The sequence below is a fragment of the Trichosurus vulpecula genome, chromosome 6 (genome assembly GCF_011100635.1).
Source record: "Trichosurus vulpecula isolate mTriVul1 chromosome 6, mTriVul1.pri, whole genome shotgun sequence".
NCBI lineage: Eukaryota > Metazoa > Chordata > Mammalia > Diprotodontia > Phalangeridae > Trichosurus > Trichosurus vulpecula.
In genome coordinates, this window is record NC_050578.1 from 3,383,721 (window position 1) to 3,401,959 (window position 18,239).

General features: G+C 53.0%; 1 protein-coding gene across 1 annotated transcript; it reads right to left on the bottom strand.

Moving 5' to 3' along the window:
- Nucleotides 1-315: 315 nt before the first annotated feature.
- DUSP4 (dual specificity phosphatase 4) lies at nt 316-17,567 on the bottom strand. The gene is made up of 4 exons (XM_036762400.1): nt 17,123-17,567; nt 6,820-6,965; nt 5,348-5,567; nt 316-4,207 (listed from the first exon to the last, which is right to left on the bottom strand). The coding sequence occupies exons 1-4, from the start codon at nt 17,565-17,567 to the stop codon at nt 3,834-3,836; spliced, it is 1,185 nt and encodes a 394-aa protein (XP_036618295.1). The 3' UTR covers nt 316-3,833.
- Nucleotides 17,568-18,239: the final 672 nt, after the last annotated feature.

Consider the following 18,239-nt stretch of genomic DNA (forward strand, 5'->3'; position numbering starts at 1 on the left):
TTCACATCAGCCCAAGTACAGGTCTCCTCCAAGGCTGGGTGCGGGACAGCTAATCCTCGATCAAAGCCCAAAGTGAGGGAAAAGGAGTTCACCAAACCTCACACAGCAACTCAGTAGCAGAGACAGGATTTGAACACAGATTCCATGGCTTTAAAAAGTAGTGTTCTTTTCTCACTGCAACAGGTACACGTGGGCCATTTGCCGGTCATTCAAGAAACACCTACTGTGTGCAGGGCACCCTCAGGTGGAGGGAGGGGAAGGAGACGCAGAGTTCAGAAGCAGCCAGCGCTGTTTGTTGAAAATGCATTTATTTTTCTCAAATGGTCTTTTTCAAGCAATAAATAAAAACCACTGAGGAGACAGAAACAACAAGCAGAAAACAAAGCAAAACCCAAACAAGATACGCCACATAGGCGCAGCAGACACCAGACACACCAAGACACCGAGGCTGTTTACAGAGTGAGGAGGAAGGTGTTGCTCTGCTCCCTCCACTATCCTGAAAGGCTTTTCCTTCTTGCCCTCCAGTTGGAAGACGAGTTGGGGGAGGGGGGATGTCCCTGGGATAGAGTCTCATCTGGCCCCAGCTCCATGGCCATCGAGGCTTTGAGCAACGTGAGCTTTCTGGTGTTCAACGGGGTCAGCGGGGCCAGATTCAGTCCAAAGCTAAGAAGGACTTCCTTTGCTCAGCTCTCAATCTCTAGCCCCTCTCCCCAGAAACTGGACCTGAGCCTTCTGGCTGGCCCCCCAAACTATCCTTTCAAATAGGACAAGAGAACATGACCTAGAATCTCCACTCAGAGGACTAAAGCCTGGCACCTCCCAGTGAAGGCGTCCACTAACACAGGTGTGTCAGGCCTCAGAAGGGAAGGGTTCATGGCATTCATGATCTCTCCAGGAGAGATACTATATTCAAAGGCTGACTGGCCACCAACAAGCTCAAAGGAAATGAAGCTGGCAGGATTTCTCCTGAGAACAGAAAGGCCCCACCTCAATGCCCAGAAGCCAGGAGGAAACCTCTTCCCTCTTGCACCTGAAGAGGTGAGTAAATCATAGAAGGTGTCCCTTTGTGCCCAAGCTCTGCCATCCAGGCCACAGGCAATTGTGAGAGTAGAACTGTGTGAGGAGTGACCCAGATGACTATGGTCATCCAGTGGGGACAGTAGTTTGCTAGAGGGCATCCTTGCCAGAAGACTTAAAAATGTTCCAAAGGAATGGAACAATGTGGGACACTTTCCTTTGATCTCAGTAGCACTGGGAGCTCCCAGTGAGCTAATTTCCACAACTAATACAGATTTCAGCATCTGCACAGTGGCTTGGATGCTGAGAATTTGACATCGTGGAGGGCTAGTCTTGGTCAGCCAGACCTGGGGTTAAGTCTGGACACATCCTGGCTCTGTGACACTGGGCAATTCCCATGCCATATATGGTCATTTTTTTCTCATTTGGGAATTCTTTTAAATGACACCAGAAAATGAATGAGATCTTGGGCAAGTGAGGGAAGCTTACTTCCCTTGCCCTAGTCTGATCAGATGTGGATGTGAAGGCTAGTGGCATGTCCAGAGGAGGATGGCCAGGCCAGATGAGGCTGGGAGCTGGGCATTCATAGCCAAGAGAAAAGAAGGTTCTGGGAAAACATGTCAGTTGTCTTCAAAATTATCCATCATATGGAAGAGATTAGTCTGGTTCTGCTTGGCTCCAGAGGGCAGCACCAGGAAGAATGGGTGAGGGGAGTTGTGGAGAGGCTGGTTTGTCAATATGAGGAAAAATGTCCTAACATTAACAGGAGCTTCCTGGATTCATCCCAAAAAGAGATTATTAGGTCTAGAATTTCACAAAGGCCACTTTGGAAAGCAGTGAGTTTCCCATCAGTGAAGGCCTTCAAGTGGACACTAGGAGGCTATTTTTCTAGGATGTGGCAGGAAAAATTCCTTTTCAGATTGGAATAAATGAACTCTGAGGGTCCTCAGTTGCTCATTCTGTGGACCTATGAACGAAGCATGAACAAAAGGATCCGTTTATCTAGGACAGCTTATTCATGGGATTTGGAAGGAAAGGGGTAAGAAGAGAGACCACCATCTGTGTCACGGTGAGATGGATAACTGAGTCCTTTAGAGTCACTGGAAATGTCTGGCCAGGACAGGCAGAAGGGCAGCTCTGGCCGGTGCTCACCCTCACCAGGCAGCTCCCTTTTTTCCCTCCTCTCCCCGGCTATCTTCCTGCGGCTTCTCCAGCTGCTGAGCCCACAACACAAAGGAAGAGCATGAAACCCTGGCCTCTGAGAACTGAACTGCCTCCGGGCTATCGGACAAAGAGCAGGCTGGCAGTCCATATGCTTCTGCTCCCAAAGGTTGTGCTGTACAGCACAGAACTGGGAGCAGGCCGCCACAGGACAGGAGCCTAGCAAGAGCCACCCTGGGGGGTCTGTGGAGGCCACCTTCTAGAGGAAGCACATCATGGGAACAAGCCTAGTTAACCGTGTGGCTTGGAGGCCTGTATCATTTAGCCCCCTCCCTGGGAGAGACAAGAAACATCAGCCCATCTCGAGACAAGAATCCAACTCCCTCCAGCCAGGACCCACAGAAGCGCACGGCCACAGCATGGGGAAAACACAGGAGCGGAAACAACTGGTACCATTTCAAGAGAGGGCCTGACTTCACAAGGGACCGTGTTGGATCCTAGGACCAGGGTGTGTGCCTCTCTAAGCCAGCCCACACAATATCATCCATGTTTGCCCAGGACAAGATGGAGGGCTGATTCATCCTGGGCGAGGGCCTTCAAAGAGTGCCCACCGGGCACGTTGGCCCTTAGGGACCTTGGGTTTACATCCCATAGTCGAGAAGCATCTCAGTGACCTAAAGTCAGGTGTGCCCATAAGGGGCTAGCGCATCTCCAGAGGACCTGAGGAGGACAGAAGCTCAAGACGTCACCCAGCCCACCCCATCCCACGGACCATGCTTTCCATTGCCGCTAGCACCTGGGGAACCTTTGAAGGGGGAGCAGACCCCCGGCCACCACGTCAATCCAAGCTGGGGTTCTAAGAGCCCCCCTTGGCACGATGCCTGTGCCCATCTGCGGCATCGTGCTCAACACCTCCATGAGGCCCCGGCGTCTTCACTGACCCTCGACTGGCTGCACTTTCACACTCTGAGGAGGCAAGTTCCTTCCTATATTTGTGTTATTTATTATCATGATTCTCCGGTCTGTGATTTCTGGAATAAAATGATGCCCTCCTAGGCTACTTTTAAACACAGAAAGTGACCGCAGCCACCCAAGCCGTCAGGGGTGGGGAAGCGGCCATCAACGCGCTGCCGTGGGCCCTGGTGGGAGTTAGGGAGGGACCTAGGACGTGCACATCTCCCGGCCATGGGGCTTCACCAAGAGGTTCTTAAGACATTTCTGTTGGAAGAAGGGAAGGCTGCTCTCCCCGACCTGCTCCGCCAGCCAGCTGAGACCGGGCCTCCGCTGCTGAGAACCGTGCCTTTATTGCTATCTTGGAGGGTCTGTGATCTTAGTGGGAGGTTGAGCCCGGCCAGCCTAGCTAGGGGGTCCGGGGTCAGGCAGGAAGGAGACCCGGCCATCGGAGAGAGGCCCCGCGCTGGGCAGAAGGAGGAAGCAGCCCCCGTCGGGGAAGGGCCCTCAACACCCCAGCAAACACAGGAGCCAAGGGGCCGAGCTAGGATCTGACACGCAGCCCGGGACAGCCCCGCACTTAGCAAGAGCCTGGCTTACAGCAGGCGCCTAATAAATGCGTGGTGACTGCTGGGCAGGCGCCCCAGCCTGGAAGCAAGCTCTCTGGCGCGGCTGGGGCTGGGGAGAGCCCTCCCCAGAGGGTCCTAGCAGCCGGGGGAAGTAGCGATGGGGCTGGGAAGGTAGGGGAGGCTGCTGGGGGCTGACACCGGGAAGCTGAAGACAAGCTGAGAGGAGGAGGGCGAGGCTTTGGCCGGCTCCCCACGAGGCACCGTCACCGGGGGGCTGGCGGCCTCCGCGGCGCAGGACGTGGCCAGCACCTGGGACTCAAACTGCAGCAGCTGCCCCATGAAGCTGAAATTGGGCGAGATGACGCTGCGCCGCTGCTTCACAAACTCAAAGGCCGCCTCCAGCCTCACCTTCTTCTTCATCATCAGGTAGGCCAGGCAGATGGTGGCCGAGCGCGAGATCCCGGCCTGGCAATGCACCAGCACCCGCCCCTGGCGGGCTTGGACGGAGTCTGGGGGGGAGGGGAGGACAGGGAGGCGGCAGAGGAAGGAGGAGGGGAAAAGGGGAAGAAGAGGGATGGAGGAGGGGGAGGGGAAGGGAGGAAGGGGAGGGAGGAGGGGAGGAGGGGAAAGGGGGAAGAAGAGAGATGGAGGGAGGAGGGGAGGAGAGAGGTGGAGGGGAAGGGGAGAAGGGGGAAGGAGGGGAGAGAAGAGGAGGGGAAAAGGGGGGAGGGGAGGAGGGAGAGAAGGGAGGAAGAGGGAGGAAGGGAGGAGGGAGAAAAAGGAGGGAGAAGAGAGATGGAGGGAAGAAGAGGGAGGCAGGGAGGGGTGGGGAGAGGGAAAGAAGGAGGAGAGCTTTAGCCACGCTAAAGCCGTCGCTCCCTGGGCCTCTGTCTCCGTCATCAGAGAGGCCCCTCCTCGTTCGCAGGCTGCCTCCCCCTCCCCCCTCCAGTGCAGGTTCCAGTTTTCACCTTTCTCTGGATCCCTGGCGCCAGTCCAGACTAACACCTGCTGGCTGACTGACCCTCCGCCCACACATCCATCTCCCCATCCTCCACTCCAAGGGCTGGCAAACTGGACCCACGGACAAATCTTGGACTGAGCCTTGGAAGCTCCTAGTGCTGTCTGGAAGCTTTTCTTGTTTTAAAAACCAGTCTTAGCTCTCAGTCTGGACAGAACCGGGCAGGAAAGCAGACAAAAACAGCGGGGCTGGCTTTGGCCTGCAGGACACAGTCTGCTGACCCTGACCTAGGACGGGAGTAGGACTCAGAGTTGGCAGAACCCTCAGAGACCAGCCAGTCTGGGCCCTGCACTAGAACAGGATGGGACAGAGCCGGCACTGGAACCCAGGCCTCCCATTTCTACCCCCAGTCTCCAGCCAAGCATCCCTGGGCAGCAAAGAGAAGGGAAAGTATGCCCTGGCTCCTGGTCACCCCATGGTGGGGACAGGAGGTGCATCTCTTGTTCTCAGAGAATATCAGGTGGGGAGGCTATCCCGATGGGGGGAGGGGCTCTGTCCCGATTGAGGAAGGGACTCCGTCCTGATTGGGGGGAGGGGCCCTGTCCCGATTGGGGGAGCCCCGCCCCCCGCCCCTTCCCTGGCCTTCTGTGGGGTCCCAGACAGACCTCACACACACATGCAACCAACGTACCAATGAACTCGATGGCGTCCATGAACCAGGAGCCAATGTCTGCTTTGTGGTTATCTTCCACAGGGATGCACTTGTACTGGTAATGGTCCTCAAAGTGGTTCGGACAGTCCAAGGAGACATTGAGCAGCGCAGTGATCCCCAGGGCGTCCAGCGTGTCCCTCCGGGCCGCGTGCTGGGCACTGCCCAGGTAGAGGAAGGGAAGGATCTCGACGGGCCCCCCCTGCGCAAGGCAGGAGACAGACCTCAGAGCCAGGCAGAGGGACAGCAGGGCAAGGGAGAAAAGGGGAGGGACGTGGGCCCAGGGAGGAAATGGCCAGAGTCTGAGGAGTGGGAATGGGCGGCTCCAGGTGCCAAGGCCCATCCCCATTCCTGAGCTGGCCTTCTCCTAGGATAAGAGATTTGGAGCTGGGAGGAACCTTGGAGCTTGGAGCTATCCAACCCACTCAAGAGGAAGGGAACAACCTTGCTTTGATTGTGAAGTTAATCAATTACCCCACCAATTGACCAATCGATCCATAGAATTTACTCAGTGTCAGGCACCCCAAAAGAAGTCTCCTTATCTGGTCCATCGCAGACCAATTCTCAGCCACTTTCTGGGTGTACCCTCCCCACCAGCCCACACCTCTCCCCACTCTCCAGCTCTGGAAACCACTCTTCTTGAAAGGCCACGCCAACATCTGCCCTGGCGCTAATCACCATCCTTCTGACTTTGGTCTCCAGCCACCATTTAGTGGTAAGTGTTAGCTTCCCCTATTAGAGGACGAAGGCTTGAACTGGTATCCCTACCACCATCCTCCCCTCTCCCCATCCACACAAGTGTTTAACAAATGCTTGTTGACCGAGTGGCTGATAGATTCCCAAGTACAGTAATGAGAAGTGTAGCATTCTAAGGTGAGTCCCTGTGAATGGAGCCTGTCGCCGGCGGGCCTGTGCTGGGCTCCTACAGCAGGGGTCTGGAGGCTGTCCTGGCCACCCCCAGCAGCCTTCTGTGGTTGGCTTGCTAGAAGAAAACTGAGGATAGCCGCCCTGTATCTGAACCCTCATCCAAATGAGCTGGGGTCCTCTCCCAAATCATCCCCCCAGGGCTAAGGCAAAGAAAGACTTAGAGACATCAAATGGTCCAGTCCAGAAAAGACAGCCTGGCATGTTGCCACAAGCAGGGACAGTGGATGGATGGATGGATGGCAAAGCATTTATTAACAGCAGTGTGGAGAGATTCTCTAGTGAGGTACAGAGGGACCACACTGGCCAGCAGCAGGAGACCCCCACTGAGGAAATCCCAGGTCCTTGAATGTGTTTCATGTTTGTGGAGACATTTGGGCTGACCCAGAGGATGGAGATCCTTAGCTGTTGTCCTCTTGCCAATTCCATTCCCCACTGACCTCCTGGGAGGGACCTCTCTAAGAACAGCTGGCTGCAGCCAGCCTTCCCCCCCCCCATCCCAGGGCTCTTTCAGACTCCCCCAAATGTACCTGGTCATGCAGTGGGGTGCCACAGGAACTGGAGCCCAGGTCAGGAGGTTCCGTGATGGTGGGAGGAATGGGGGATGAAACAGTGGCCAAGGACTTGGCTTGTGAACAGAATTCTGGGTACTCAGAAGAAAACTTCTCATAACCACCTGCAAAGGAGATTCAAGAGGTCCATGGTGAGGAGCTGGAGGCAGGGGATTTGAGCCTCCTGGGATGAGGACCCAAGCCAGACAAAAGGGACCTCGGTCTGCCCCTACTCCCACCCTGCCCTCGATCTGTTTGTTCACGCCATCCTTAATACCTAGAATGGAATCCTGCTCCCCACCACCCTAATCCCCATTTTCTACAGCCCCCTCCATTCAATCTCCTTTCTTCCTCCAAGCCCTCTGCTTCAGCCTCTCTTCATCTCCTACATGTGACTCTAGACTCCTGGAGGGCAAAACCCAGGCTCTATCTTTGTGCTTCCCCTACTCCCAGCACACTAGATCCTTGCACACCACAACGCTTCACGTCAGGGAACTGAGTAGTGGCTAAAGAGCCCCTCCGTGGGCCTCAGTTCCCACTTCTGTAAAATGAGACAACAGTTAATTCTAGAGCTGTGAGCCTCATCAGTCCTGCCTTACTCTCCATGCACTCCCCCCACCATGGAGGCCCCATGCTGTTGGACAACTCTTGGACTTGACCCAGGAAAAGAATGAACAGTGATGCATACAGAGAACTCTCAAGTTCCCACAGTGAAGCCCCCAGGTACTCACAGCCCCCTCTGATGACCTAGTGTATGTGGGGAGGGGAACGTTAAGAAGGATGGACTAGAACAGGGCTTCTGTAGCTTTCTTTGTGTCCTGCACCCTTTTGGCAGTCTGGGGGAAGCTGATGGACCCTTTCCTCAAAACTATGTTTTTAAATGCATAAAGTAAAATGCATAGGACTTCAAGGAGAGCCAATTATACTGAAATACAGTAAATAAATAGATAGAAATAGGTGGCACAGTGGTTAGAGCACCAGCCTGGGAGTTAGGAGGACCCCAGTTCAAATCCAGCCTCAGACACTTGATGGCTGTGTGACCGTGGGCAAGTCAGTTAACCCTGTTTGCCTCAGTTTCCTCATCCGTAAAATGATCTGGAGAGGAGGATGACAAACCACTCTTTGCCAAAGAAACTCCAAATGGGGTCACCAAGAGTCAGACATGACTGAAACAACTCAACAACGTAAGATTTACATATGTCTATCCTATAGCAGAAGGGAGCCCCTGGAGCTTCCCAAGCAGGGGAACACTATGGTCAGATCTGCAGTAACCAGACTGGCCACCTGGAGGAGAACTTTCCCGAAAGAACCAGACACCTGCAGGCTGCTCCTCTTCCTTCCTTCTGGCCCTCTCACTGTCAATGTGAACTCCCCCCAGCCAAGGGCGAAAACAGGCCATCTCCTGCCACCTCCCCAAATCACCCTCGGTCCCTACAAACATTGAAGGCACTGAGAAGCATCCCAGGGGCACGGGAAGAAGGGATTGGTCAGGGGCCAATGCTCCTCGCAGCTGCCGGCTAAAAGCAGACCCAGGGGAGCTGGAGGGGTCTTGCTGAGACTTAAAGAAGGAATCCTGGAGAAAGAGAGAGACTAAGATTCGGAACTCGGAGACAGCCTACAGGACATGAAGCTCAACCCTCTCATTTTACAGGGCAAGAAACAGAGCCAAAAGGAGGAAGGGGCTTGGCCAAGGGCACAGAGGTCTCTGGTCTCTGCGGGCTGTGGGGAGCGGAGAGAAGGGGAGGATTGGATGGAATGTGTCTGGGGACCATTCCAGCCCCAAACAGTAATGACAGCATCCTCCGGAGACAATGCCTCTTTGTTCTGGGTGTGTTCTGGCATGACCACTCGGCTGCTCGAAGTTACCTGTTTAGAGGCTACAGAAATAACACGAGACTGAGAGTCTGGAGACCTTACCCACTCTGGGCCTCAGTTTGCCCATCTCTTGCTTCCTTGTCCTATAGCTATCCAGACCCTGCCAACCCCCAGCCCTGGGTCATCCCCATCATCCACGCCCCTTTGCTTTTATTCACGTGGTACTGAGGTCCCACAAACATGCGGACTGGGGCCACTGCAAATTTCTGTCATCTGATCGCAACTGGACCCTCCTTGCAGCAAGGCAATTCTGCGCCTCCCGAATCCATTCTGGATCCCACTCACTTCAGGGGTTATTCCAGACTTTCTCTTCTTTCCTCAACCTTCTCATAACTCCTCTCCCTCAGCCTCTCAGCTGAGGACTTTGCCTCACACTTTATAGAGATAACTGTGGATAAGCTCCTCCTCTTCCCTTCTCATCTCATAGTCCCTTAAATTCATTCCCCATTCTTTCTTTATTCCCATCTCTGATGAAGAGGTAGGTTGTCTCCTTGCCAAGACATTCCATCTTTCTCTTCTAGCAGACTGCCTCTGTGATCGTACCTACTCCCTGCTAATGTTCAACCTCTATGGATTGCTCCTTTCCTGCTACCTACAAACACACCCAAGACTCCCTTTAGCCTTAAAAAATCCTTGCTGGGAAGTAAAGTGAGCAGAACCAGGAGAACATTGTACACAGTAACAGCAATGTTGTATGATGACCAATTGTGGATGACATAGCTATTCTCGGGAATACAATGATCCAAGACAATTCTGAGGTACTTACAATGAAAAATGTTATCTACCTCCAGAGAAAGAATTAATGGAGTCCGAGTGCAGATCAGAGCATACTTTTTTAAATTTTATTTTCCTTGTTTGGTTTGGTTTTTTTTTGGGGGGGGGGTGGGAATCTGTTTTCTTTCACATCATGTCTAATATGGAAATACGTTTTGCATGACTGTGCATGTATAACCTATATCAAATTGCTTGCCTTCTCAGTGAAGGGGGAGGGAGGAAAGAGAATTTGGAACTCAAAAAATTTTTAATGTTTAAAATTATTTCTACATGTAATTGGAAAAAATAAAATATTAAATTAAAAAATCCTTGCTAGAATTTGGAACTATGGCCAAAGGGCTATAAAACCATGCATACCCTTTGATTCAGTAATACTACTACTAGGTCTGCATCCCAAAGAGATTAAAAACAGAAAGGAAAAGGACCTACACATACAAAATATTTATAGGAGCTTTTCTTGGTGGCAAAGAATTGCAGATTGAGGGGCTGCCCATCAACTAGGGCATGGTTGAACAAGTTGTGATGTGTGATTGCGATGGAATACTACTGTACTATAAGAAATGATGAGCGGGATGCTCAGGAAAACCCAGAAAGACTTACATGAACTGACGCAAAGTGAAATGAGCAGATCCAGAAGAACAGTGTATGCACTACAGCAACATTGTATGACGAGCAACTGTGAATGACTTATTTATTCTCCATCATACAATGGCCCAAGACAATTCTGAAGGACTTATGGTTAAAAAAAACATGTTATCTAAGTCCAGAAAAAGAACTAATGGAATCTGGTTTGTTTGGGGTTTTTTTTGGGGGGGGGAAGGCAGGGCACTTGAGGTTAAGTGACTTGCCCAAGGTCACACAGCTAGTAAGTGTGTCAAGTGTCTAAGGCTCCAGGGCTGGAGCTCTACTCACTGTGCTACCTAGCTGCCCCTGAACTAATGTGATCTGAATGCAGATTGAAGCATACTTTTTTAAAATTTCTTTTTCTTGGGGTTTTTTTGGTCTATTTTCTTTCACAACATGATTAATATGGATGCAAATTGATTACCTTCGCAATGAGGGAGGAGAGAATGGAAGGAGAGACTTTGGAGTTCAAAATTTAAAAAAATGAATGTTAAAAACTGTTTTTTACATGTAATGGGGGTGGATAAAATATTAAATTTTCAAAGTCCTTGCCAGGCCCTTTAGGCCCTGCAAGCTACCTTCCTATAGATCTCTTTTCTTTTTCAGTCAAACTCCTGGAAAGAACCATCTACATTTGATGCCTCCACTTCCTTTCCTCTCACCCTCTTTTCAAACCCAAAGGTTCTGAGACCTTTGCAAAGGTTTACATTCTAGTTTTTTACCTCCTCAACTGAAATTTTCCTCTCCAAAATTTCCAGTGATCTCTTAATTGCCAACTCTAATGGTCTTTTCTCCATCATTATCTTTTTTAAACCTCTCTGAAGCCTCTGACACTATCATAAATCTTTTCTCCTTGATATTCCTCCTCTCTAGGTTTTCATGACATTGCTGCTCTCTCTTGGTTCTCCTCCTACATGTCTGTCTGCTCCTCAGTCTCCTTTGTGAGATCAGCATCCATATTATACACGTTAAATAAGGGTGTATCACAAGTCTCTTTTCACTTGGTGACCTAATAATCTTCCATGGGTTCAATTATTATCTATGCAGATGACTCCCAGATTTATACATCCAGCCCTAATCTCTCTCCAGAGCTCTAGTCCTGCATCACCAACTGCCTATGAGACATTTTCAAATGGATGTCCCAAGGGCATCTCAAACTCAAGGCGTCCAAAACAAAATTCATTATCTCCCTCCCCTCCCCCTCACCCCATTCCTTTACCTCTCCCCCTTTTTGAACTTCTCTATTTCTGTCAAACGAGCCACCATTCCTTTAGATCTTCACATTCACAAACATGGCTCCATCCTTGACTCACCCCCATTCTCACTCACCTCACACAGTCACAATCAGTTGCCAAATCTTGTTTTTATCTCCACAATATCTTTGGCTTGTCACTACTTTCCTGGCACGCAACCGCCACTCTACTTCGGTCTCTCACCATTGTCTCCTGATTGGTCTCCTGTGTCAAGTTTCTCTCCCCTCTATCTTACACAGCTACCAAAGGGATTTTCCTGAAGTGCAGGTCTGATTGTATCATTCCCCTTCTCAACAAACTCCTCTAGCTCCCCATTACCTCCAGAAACAAGTCCTCTACTTGGCATTTACACTGCTACTACCTGGCCCCTTCTTACCTTTCTAGTCCTACACTTGACACTTCTCCACTCACTCTATGATCCAGCCAGTGTTCTTGCAACTGTGATGCCCCATCTCTCATCTCCATGCCATTGTGCAAGCTGCCCCCAGTGCCTGGCATGTTCTCCCACCTTACCTCTGCCTCCTGGAATCCCTGGCTTCCTTCAAGACTTAGCTCCACCTTGGGCAGCAGGCCTTTCCTGCCCTCCCCCAATCTAGTAGCGCTTGCTCCTGTCCAAAGTCCCCTTGTTTTTAATTTGTATCAGTCTTGTGTATATCATTTCCCCTGACAAAATGGAAGGTCCTGGGGAGCAAAGCTCCTCTTTTCTTTTGTATCCCCAGCGCCTAGCACACAGTAGGCACTTAATGTTTTATTGACCGATGATTCTACAATCATTTCTGAGCTTCAGCTTTCTCCTACGTGAAGAGGAGGCAATAATACCCGTAGTACGTACATCGCTAGGTTCTGGAGGTACACAAACATGATGCTGTATGGAAAGCACTTTGCAAACCTTAAAGGCCAGTGCACACATCAGGTATTCTCGTCATTCCCAGGGCCCAAGAAAGCCCCATTCACACGGAGCAGGCTTGGGTTATTTTTTTTAATGAATGGATGGATGGATAGAAGGATGAATGGTCTATGATGAAAATAATAGCCTGTATTGACACTTCTCATCATGAATTCATTAAGCAATTTCCTCGCAAGGGTTCTGTGAAGTTGGCAATGCCAGTTGGATTATCCCCATTTGACAGCTGAGGAAGTTAAGACTGAAGAGGGAGAGTGGTCTGGTCACCCAATGTCCAATAAGAAGTATCTAAGCCATGCTCCAATTCAGCTCTCCCAAAGCTAGCACTCATCTAGAGCTCTTGTTTGTCTTCCAAGATGCCTCTCCCAGAAGCTGTCATCATTTTGTGGTGGTGAGCCAGTGCATACCATTCCATCCCACTACCACTAAAGACAACTGCTGGCCACAAGCAGCATAAGGGCAAGAGGCAGAGGAGGGTGAGCAGATGTAGCTCCATGGTCACCCCTTCTGACCACAGGCCAGGGCTTGCTTGGGATAAGGGAGCTGCCTGTGTCCCTGTGAGCTGAGGGTATCTGGCTGATCAGATGTCTACTCCTTCCACCTAATTCTTCAGAAGGTGATACCTCTCCCAGCCATATTCTATTCTGCCAAGGCTTGTCCAAGCTGCTGACCTCAGTGTACCAGAGGCCTTGGAAAGAGATTTTGAGAAGTCAGTTTTAGCTCTAAAAATTTACTGCTCAGCTGGACCTCAGTATTGTATATGGGCTCTTAGGGCTTTTCTCTGCCCTAAATCCTGTAACTGTACGTTCTGGTCCAGCAATTCTTAACCTAAGGACCCGCAGGTCCTTTGATAAATTTCAGGAGGTTCATGAATTTAAATGAGGCAGAAGGAGAGAACTGCGTCTTAATTTAATATAATTGTTTCATTTGCGATGCTGTGTATTCGATTTTAAGCATTTAAAAATATGTTTCTGAGACTCCCAAAGGAGTCCAGGACACAAAAGGACTAACTCTGATCTGGTCTATCCTCCCCAGCAGCAACTGCCTCCTACCCACACCAGGTGGGATGATGCCTCGTCATCCCATCCCAGAGAGCAGGACAATGACATCAGATACCAACCAACCATGTCATAGTCAAGTCTTAGCAGAACTGAAACTAAATCATAGAAAGAGGGCACCCTGCCAAGTTTATATAAAGCCAACATGCAGCACATGCTTAGCAAATGGGCAGCATATTCTTTGTGCTGTTCCCTAAGAGAAGTGTTTCAACGTTTGCTTTCGTTCTGACTGTATCTGAGCATAATCGTTCCATTCTTATAAGAGCTGACTCTGTCATGTTGGTTGATGGGCAAACAGGTGGTGCATGTCCCAAAAAAAAATGTGCTCATCAGAAGTATTTATAATGGAAAGAAGTGGGCAGGGTTCATAGCAAGAGGAAGAAACAGCCCAGGGAATCATCCTGGTACCACAACCACGATCAGCACCTTGGGCAGTTCCCCCCTGGAGGATGTTCAGGAAGGTAGCAAAAAGCCTCCACAAACACCCAAAGCAAGATCTGGGCTCTGGTGAATGCAGGATCAGAGTCAATCACGCTGGTGATGATGGACTTGAGTGAGGGGAAGGAGAGGAATAGGAAAGGCTAGGCTCAAGATTCCATCCTGGTCTTTTACATTTCTATTCCAGCCGACGGCAGAGGCAATTTCTGGGTAATACGGTAACCCGTGTCTATATCATTTCTAGGTCCTTTTACTCTTACAAGCTAGAGTGGTTTCAAAAGGTCATATTCAAATGTTACTGAGACTTTTAATGGGGAAAAATCCTAAACAGATTTTAAAGAGATGGTTGGTGAATGTCTAGAAAGGGAAGCAGTAATTACAAAGAGATCGTCCAGCTTTCTCAAACCAGTCATGACAGACCAACCTTATTTCCTTTGTTAGTAGAAATATCATACTTGTTGACAGGGGCTTTCTATAATTATAGTATGCCTCCATTTTAGCATAATCTTTGATAAAGGATTTCATTTCTTGTGGAGAAGAAAGGAGAGAAGTGGTCCAGAAATCTTGGATGCAGTCCCTGATGAGCAGCAGCCTTTATGGCCCAAAGTTAAAGGAGCAGCCAGACCACGTGGCTCCTTGGGATAAGGCAGACAGGAAAAGTCAGTGGTGGAATCATTGGTGGTGAATAAGGTTCAAGAGGAAACTTGGACGGATGGCCTAATACTTCCCAGAGCATGACCCTGGGGCTGCCCATCCCACCAGCCACCCTAATCAAGCCTGAGAGAAGGCAGAGAGAGGGGCTAACTAGAGGTGGGGGGCAGGGAGGGGCAGGAGGAGCAAACATTTCTTTTTTGCAAAGTCACAGGAGCTTCAGGCCCTGGAGTGCCATCCTCTCAAACCGCCAAGGGCTTAGAGACTGATCCTGATGTCCCCTTACTCTCCCCAATCCCCTTCAGGGGCAGAGGGTACCAGGAAGGGGCAGGGAACAGGAGGGAGCCAGTAGGGAAGATCACTCCTGTTTTCTGGGCCTCAGCTTCTTCCTCTATAATAAGAAGGTATCAGATTTGGCCTCTGAGGCCCCTTCTAGTTCTAGGGAGAGATCCGTCCCAGGGCAGCTAGGGGACACAGAGCACTGGGCCTGATGTCAGGAAGACTCATCTTCCTGAGTTCGAATCTGGCCTCAGACACGTTCTAGTTGTGTGACCCTGGGCAAGTCATTTCACCCCGTTTGCCTTAGTTCCTCAACTGTGTAAAATGAGCCAAAGAAGGAAATGGCAAACCATTCCAGTACCTTTGCCAAGAAAACCCCAAATGGGGTCACAGAGAGTCAGACACAACTGAACAACAAAACCACCCTCGAATTTCTCTGGGCCTGTTTTCTCACCTATAAAAAGTGGAGGTCAGACCAGATGGCCCAGGAGGCCCCTTCCAGGTAGCTATAGATCCAGGATCCTATAAATATTAATGTTCCCATTAATAGCTCTGGGGGAAGAGCCCCCACCACCGGAATCCTATGGCATTGCTGGTCTCTAAACAGTGGTATCAAACTCAAAATAGAAATAGGGGTCATTAAACCACACAGAAGGCATTTTTATTTATTTTGTTAAATATTGCCCAATTACATTTTAATCTGGTCTGGGCCAACCTTGGGAGTTTTGCAGGCCAAGGGGCCTACTAGTGAGATTGACACCTCTGCTCTAAAACCATCAATGAACCACACAGGACTTTGAGCAGCTGTCTCCAGACAAAGCTCCAAAGAATACCCCACCGCCCGCAGCAGTTTGGGCTCTCTTCTCTCTCCCTCCCTCCCTCCCTCCCTCTCCCTCTGTCCCTCCTTTCCTCTCTCCATTCCTCTCCCTCCCTCTTTCTCTTAGGCTCTATACCCTCACCAGCAGGAGACAATGCAGATTGCTGGGGGCTAGTCAATCACAGGAACACAGAAAAAACTCAAAGAATGGCACTGTCTTCCCTAACCCTTGCCAGAATAACCTGGGGGGGACGGGGCAGGGTGTTGCTGTTTCTGACCCCAGTGAAAAATGCTACATTTCTCACTGCTCTTTGGTAGCCAGCAGGCAACCATCACGGTGTGTGTAGCAGGAGGGAGCCGGAAGCGAGGAGTCAAGAGACTCCCCTGCTTCTGCTGCTCTGTGTGTGACTGTCTGTACAACAAAGGAGTTAAACGCGATCATTTAGAGACCTTGGGGTCCCTCCTAGCTCTAAGAGTCCACCATGTTTGATTCTCTCATGTTCACATCCTCTGTACAACGCATTGTTCTAAGGCCCCTTCCAGTCCTGATCTGCTGTTCTAAGGTCCCTCCCACCTCTGACATTCCCCGTTCCAAGCGAACACCCTGCCCTCTCCCCATCGCCTTGTGATCCGGTCAAGGCTGTGTGGCTCGCTTTCTTTTGCTATTGGTGGCAAATGGGAGACTCTAAGGGCGAGTCAGGGCTACGGGAGGGGAGTCTCAACCTCCAAAGGGATGCTAGTAGTCCAACCACAGGTCACTGGCCCCTTTCAACAGCTGATGAGGCAAATGGCCGGCAGCGCGTGCGGTAACCAGAGTTCGTGTGACTCAAGGGCCACTTGGCTGGGCTGGGAGACTAGGATCGGCTCCATGAGGCCAGGTGGACTTTGGTCCTGCTTCTCTTCCTCGTCTGCCAGGGGAAACCCTGAGGGGTGCCAGGCTTCTGAATTCTGGCATGTAAGGAAGCTGGCGGGTTTCGGGAGGGTGACAGCGGCCCGGGTTAAAAGGGGGAGGCAGTCAGCAAGGCACCCTCCTCCCCGGGCACTCAGGCAGCCAAGGGGGTCCTGGAAAGGGGGGAAGGGGGCACGTCCCTCATTTTACAGATGGGAAGACCGAGGCCCGGGAGGGGGCAGGTCCGTGAGTGCGCTATCGAGCACAGGATGGAAGATTTGGGGCTGGAAGGGGCCTTAGGGGCGACCGAAACCCTCCCCCCTCCCCTTTTACGGCTGGAGTGAAGGGGCTCGCCCGCGGTTCCCCGGACACCCAGTGTCGGAGCAGGATGGGAACAAGTTCTACCCGACGAGCTTTTCCACGCGTGTAGGAGCTGGCTTTGAACCCAGGCTCCCGGAGGTTTCCCCGACACTTGCGGGTCGGAGGAACCTCGGGGACCCCTTGGCCTCCAGGCCGGACCGGGCCGTCCCGCTGGGCTCTCCGACAAGGGGGGCTGGGGGCGCACGGCCCTGCCCCCCGGGGCCGCACCAGGTGGCGGCGAACCGGCAACGAGGGGCCCGACCTGTCCGCCGCCTGCCCAGGGTCCGAGGGAGCCAGCCCCGAGCTCCCCGCCCCCCCGCGCGCCCCCGCCCCGCCCCGCCCCGCCGGGCCGGCGCTCACCTCGCAGCAGGTAGAGGGGCGCGGGCGCGCGCGGCACGGCCCCCCGCAGCGCGCGCACCACCCAGGCCAGGGCCCCGTCGGGGGCGCGCAGGGCCTCGGCCGCGCGCCGGCTGCGCTGGTCGTACAGCACCACGGCCCCGTAGAGGCCGGCGCGCAGGCGGCGGCCCCGGGCCTCGGCGTCCGGCCCGTCGGTGGCCGGCAGCAGCTGCTCCAGCCGGCCCGGGCCGTCGGGGGCGCGCCTGCGCGCGATCGTGTGGCAGCGCACGGGGAGCGCGCCGCGGATGCAGCCCGCGCTGTGGGCCAGGAAGGGCCGGCAGTCCAGAAGCAGGCACGTGCCCCCGCCGGGCCCGACGCCCGACCCGCCGGCGCGCTCGCGCTCGTCCCGGCTCAGCAGCCGCCGCAGCGCGCTGCCCTCCAGCTCCCGGAGCTCTCCGGCGGTCACCATGGCCCCCGCGGGCCGGCCGTCCAGCGGGGCTGCACGCGGGGCCGCCGCCGCGGCTGCCGCCGTCCCCCCCTCGTTGGCGCCGGGTCCCCCGGGAGCGTGTGGCCCGCTGTCGCCGTGTCCGCGCACCGCGCCCGTCGCCCCCGCGGCTCCCGGATTTATCCTCTGGCTCCCGGAGGCCGGGGGGGAGGGGTGCGGGGGGGGGCGGTCCCGCCCCCTCCAGGCCCCGCCCCTCCCCCTCGGTGAATGGAGCTGAGCCGGGGTGGGGGCGGGGGGCGGGGGGCTGACGTCACAATGGGCCGGAGGAACCCCGGCTCGCGGCCATTCATAAATCCGGGCTGGCTCCGGGAAGCCTGCCTGCCCTGGCTGGGGGCGGGGGTCCCGGGCGGCCCCAGGCTTTGTGTGGTCAGAGCTGGGGGCTCAGGGGTAATGCGCTGCAGAGCCGGCCCGCCGTTAGCTCGGGGTCCGCCGTGCATGTTTGAACCGCCTCGCCCCTCTACCCCCAGCGCGTCTTAGACGAGGAGATCGATGCCCTGGCCAGGCTCCAGGACCGAGGCTTGGAGGACATGTCGCCTGTCCCGGGGACCTGCGTCCCCCTTTCCGGGCCTCAGTGTCCTCTGTACAATGAGGGCTTTAGACTCCTGGGTGATCTCTCAGGGCACTTCGGGCGCTGAT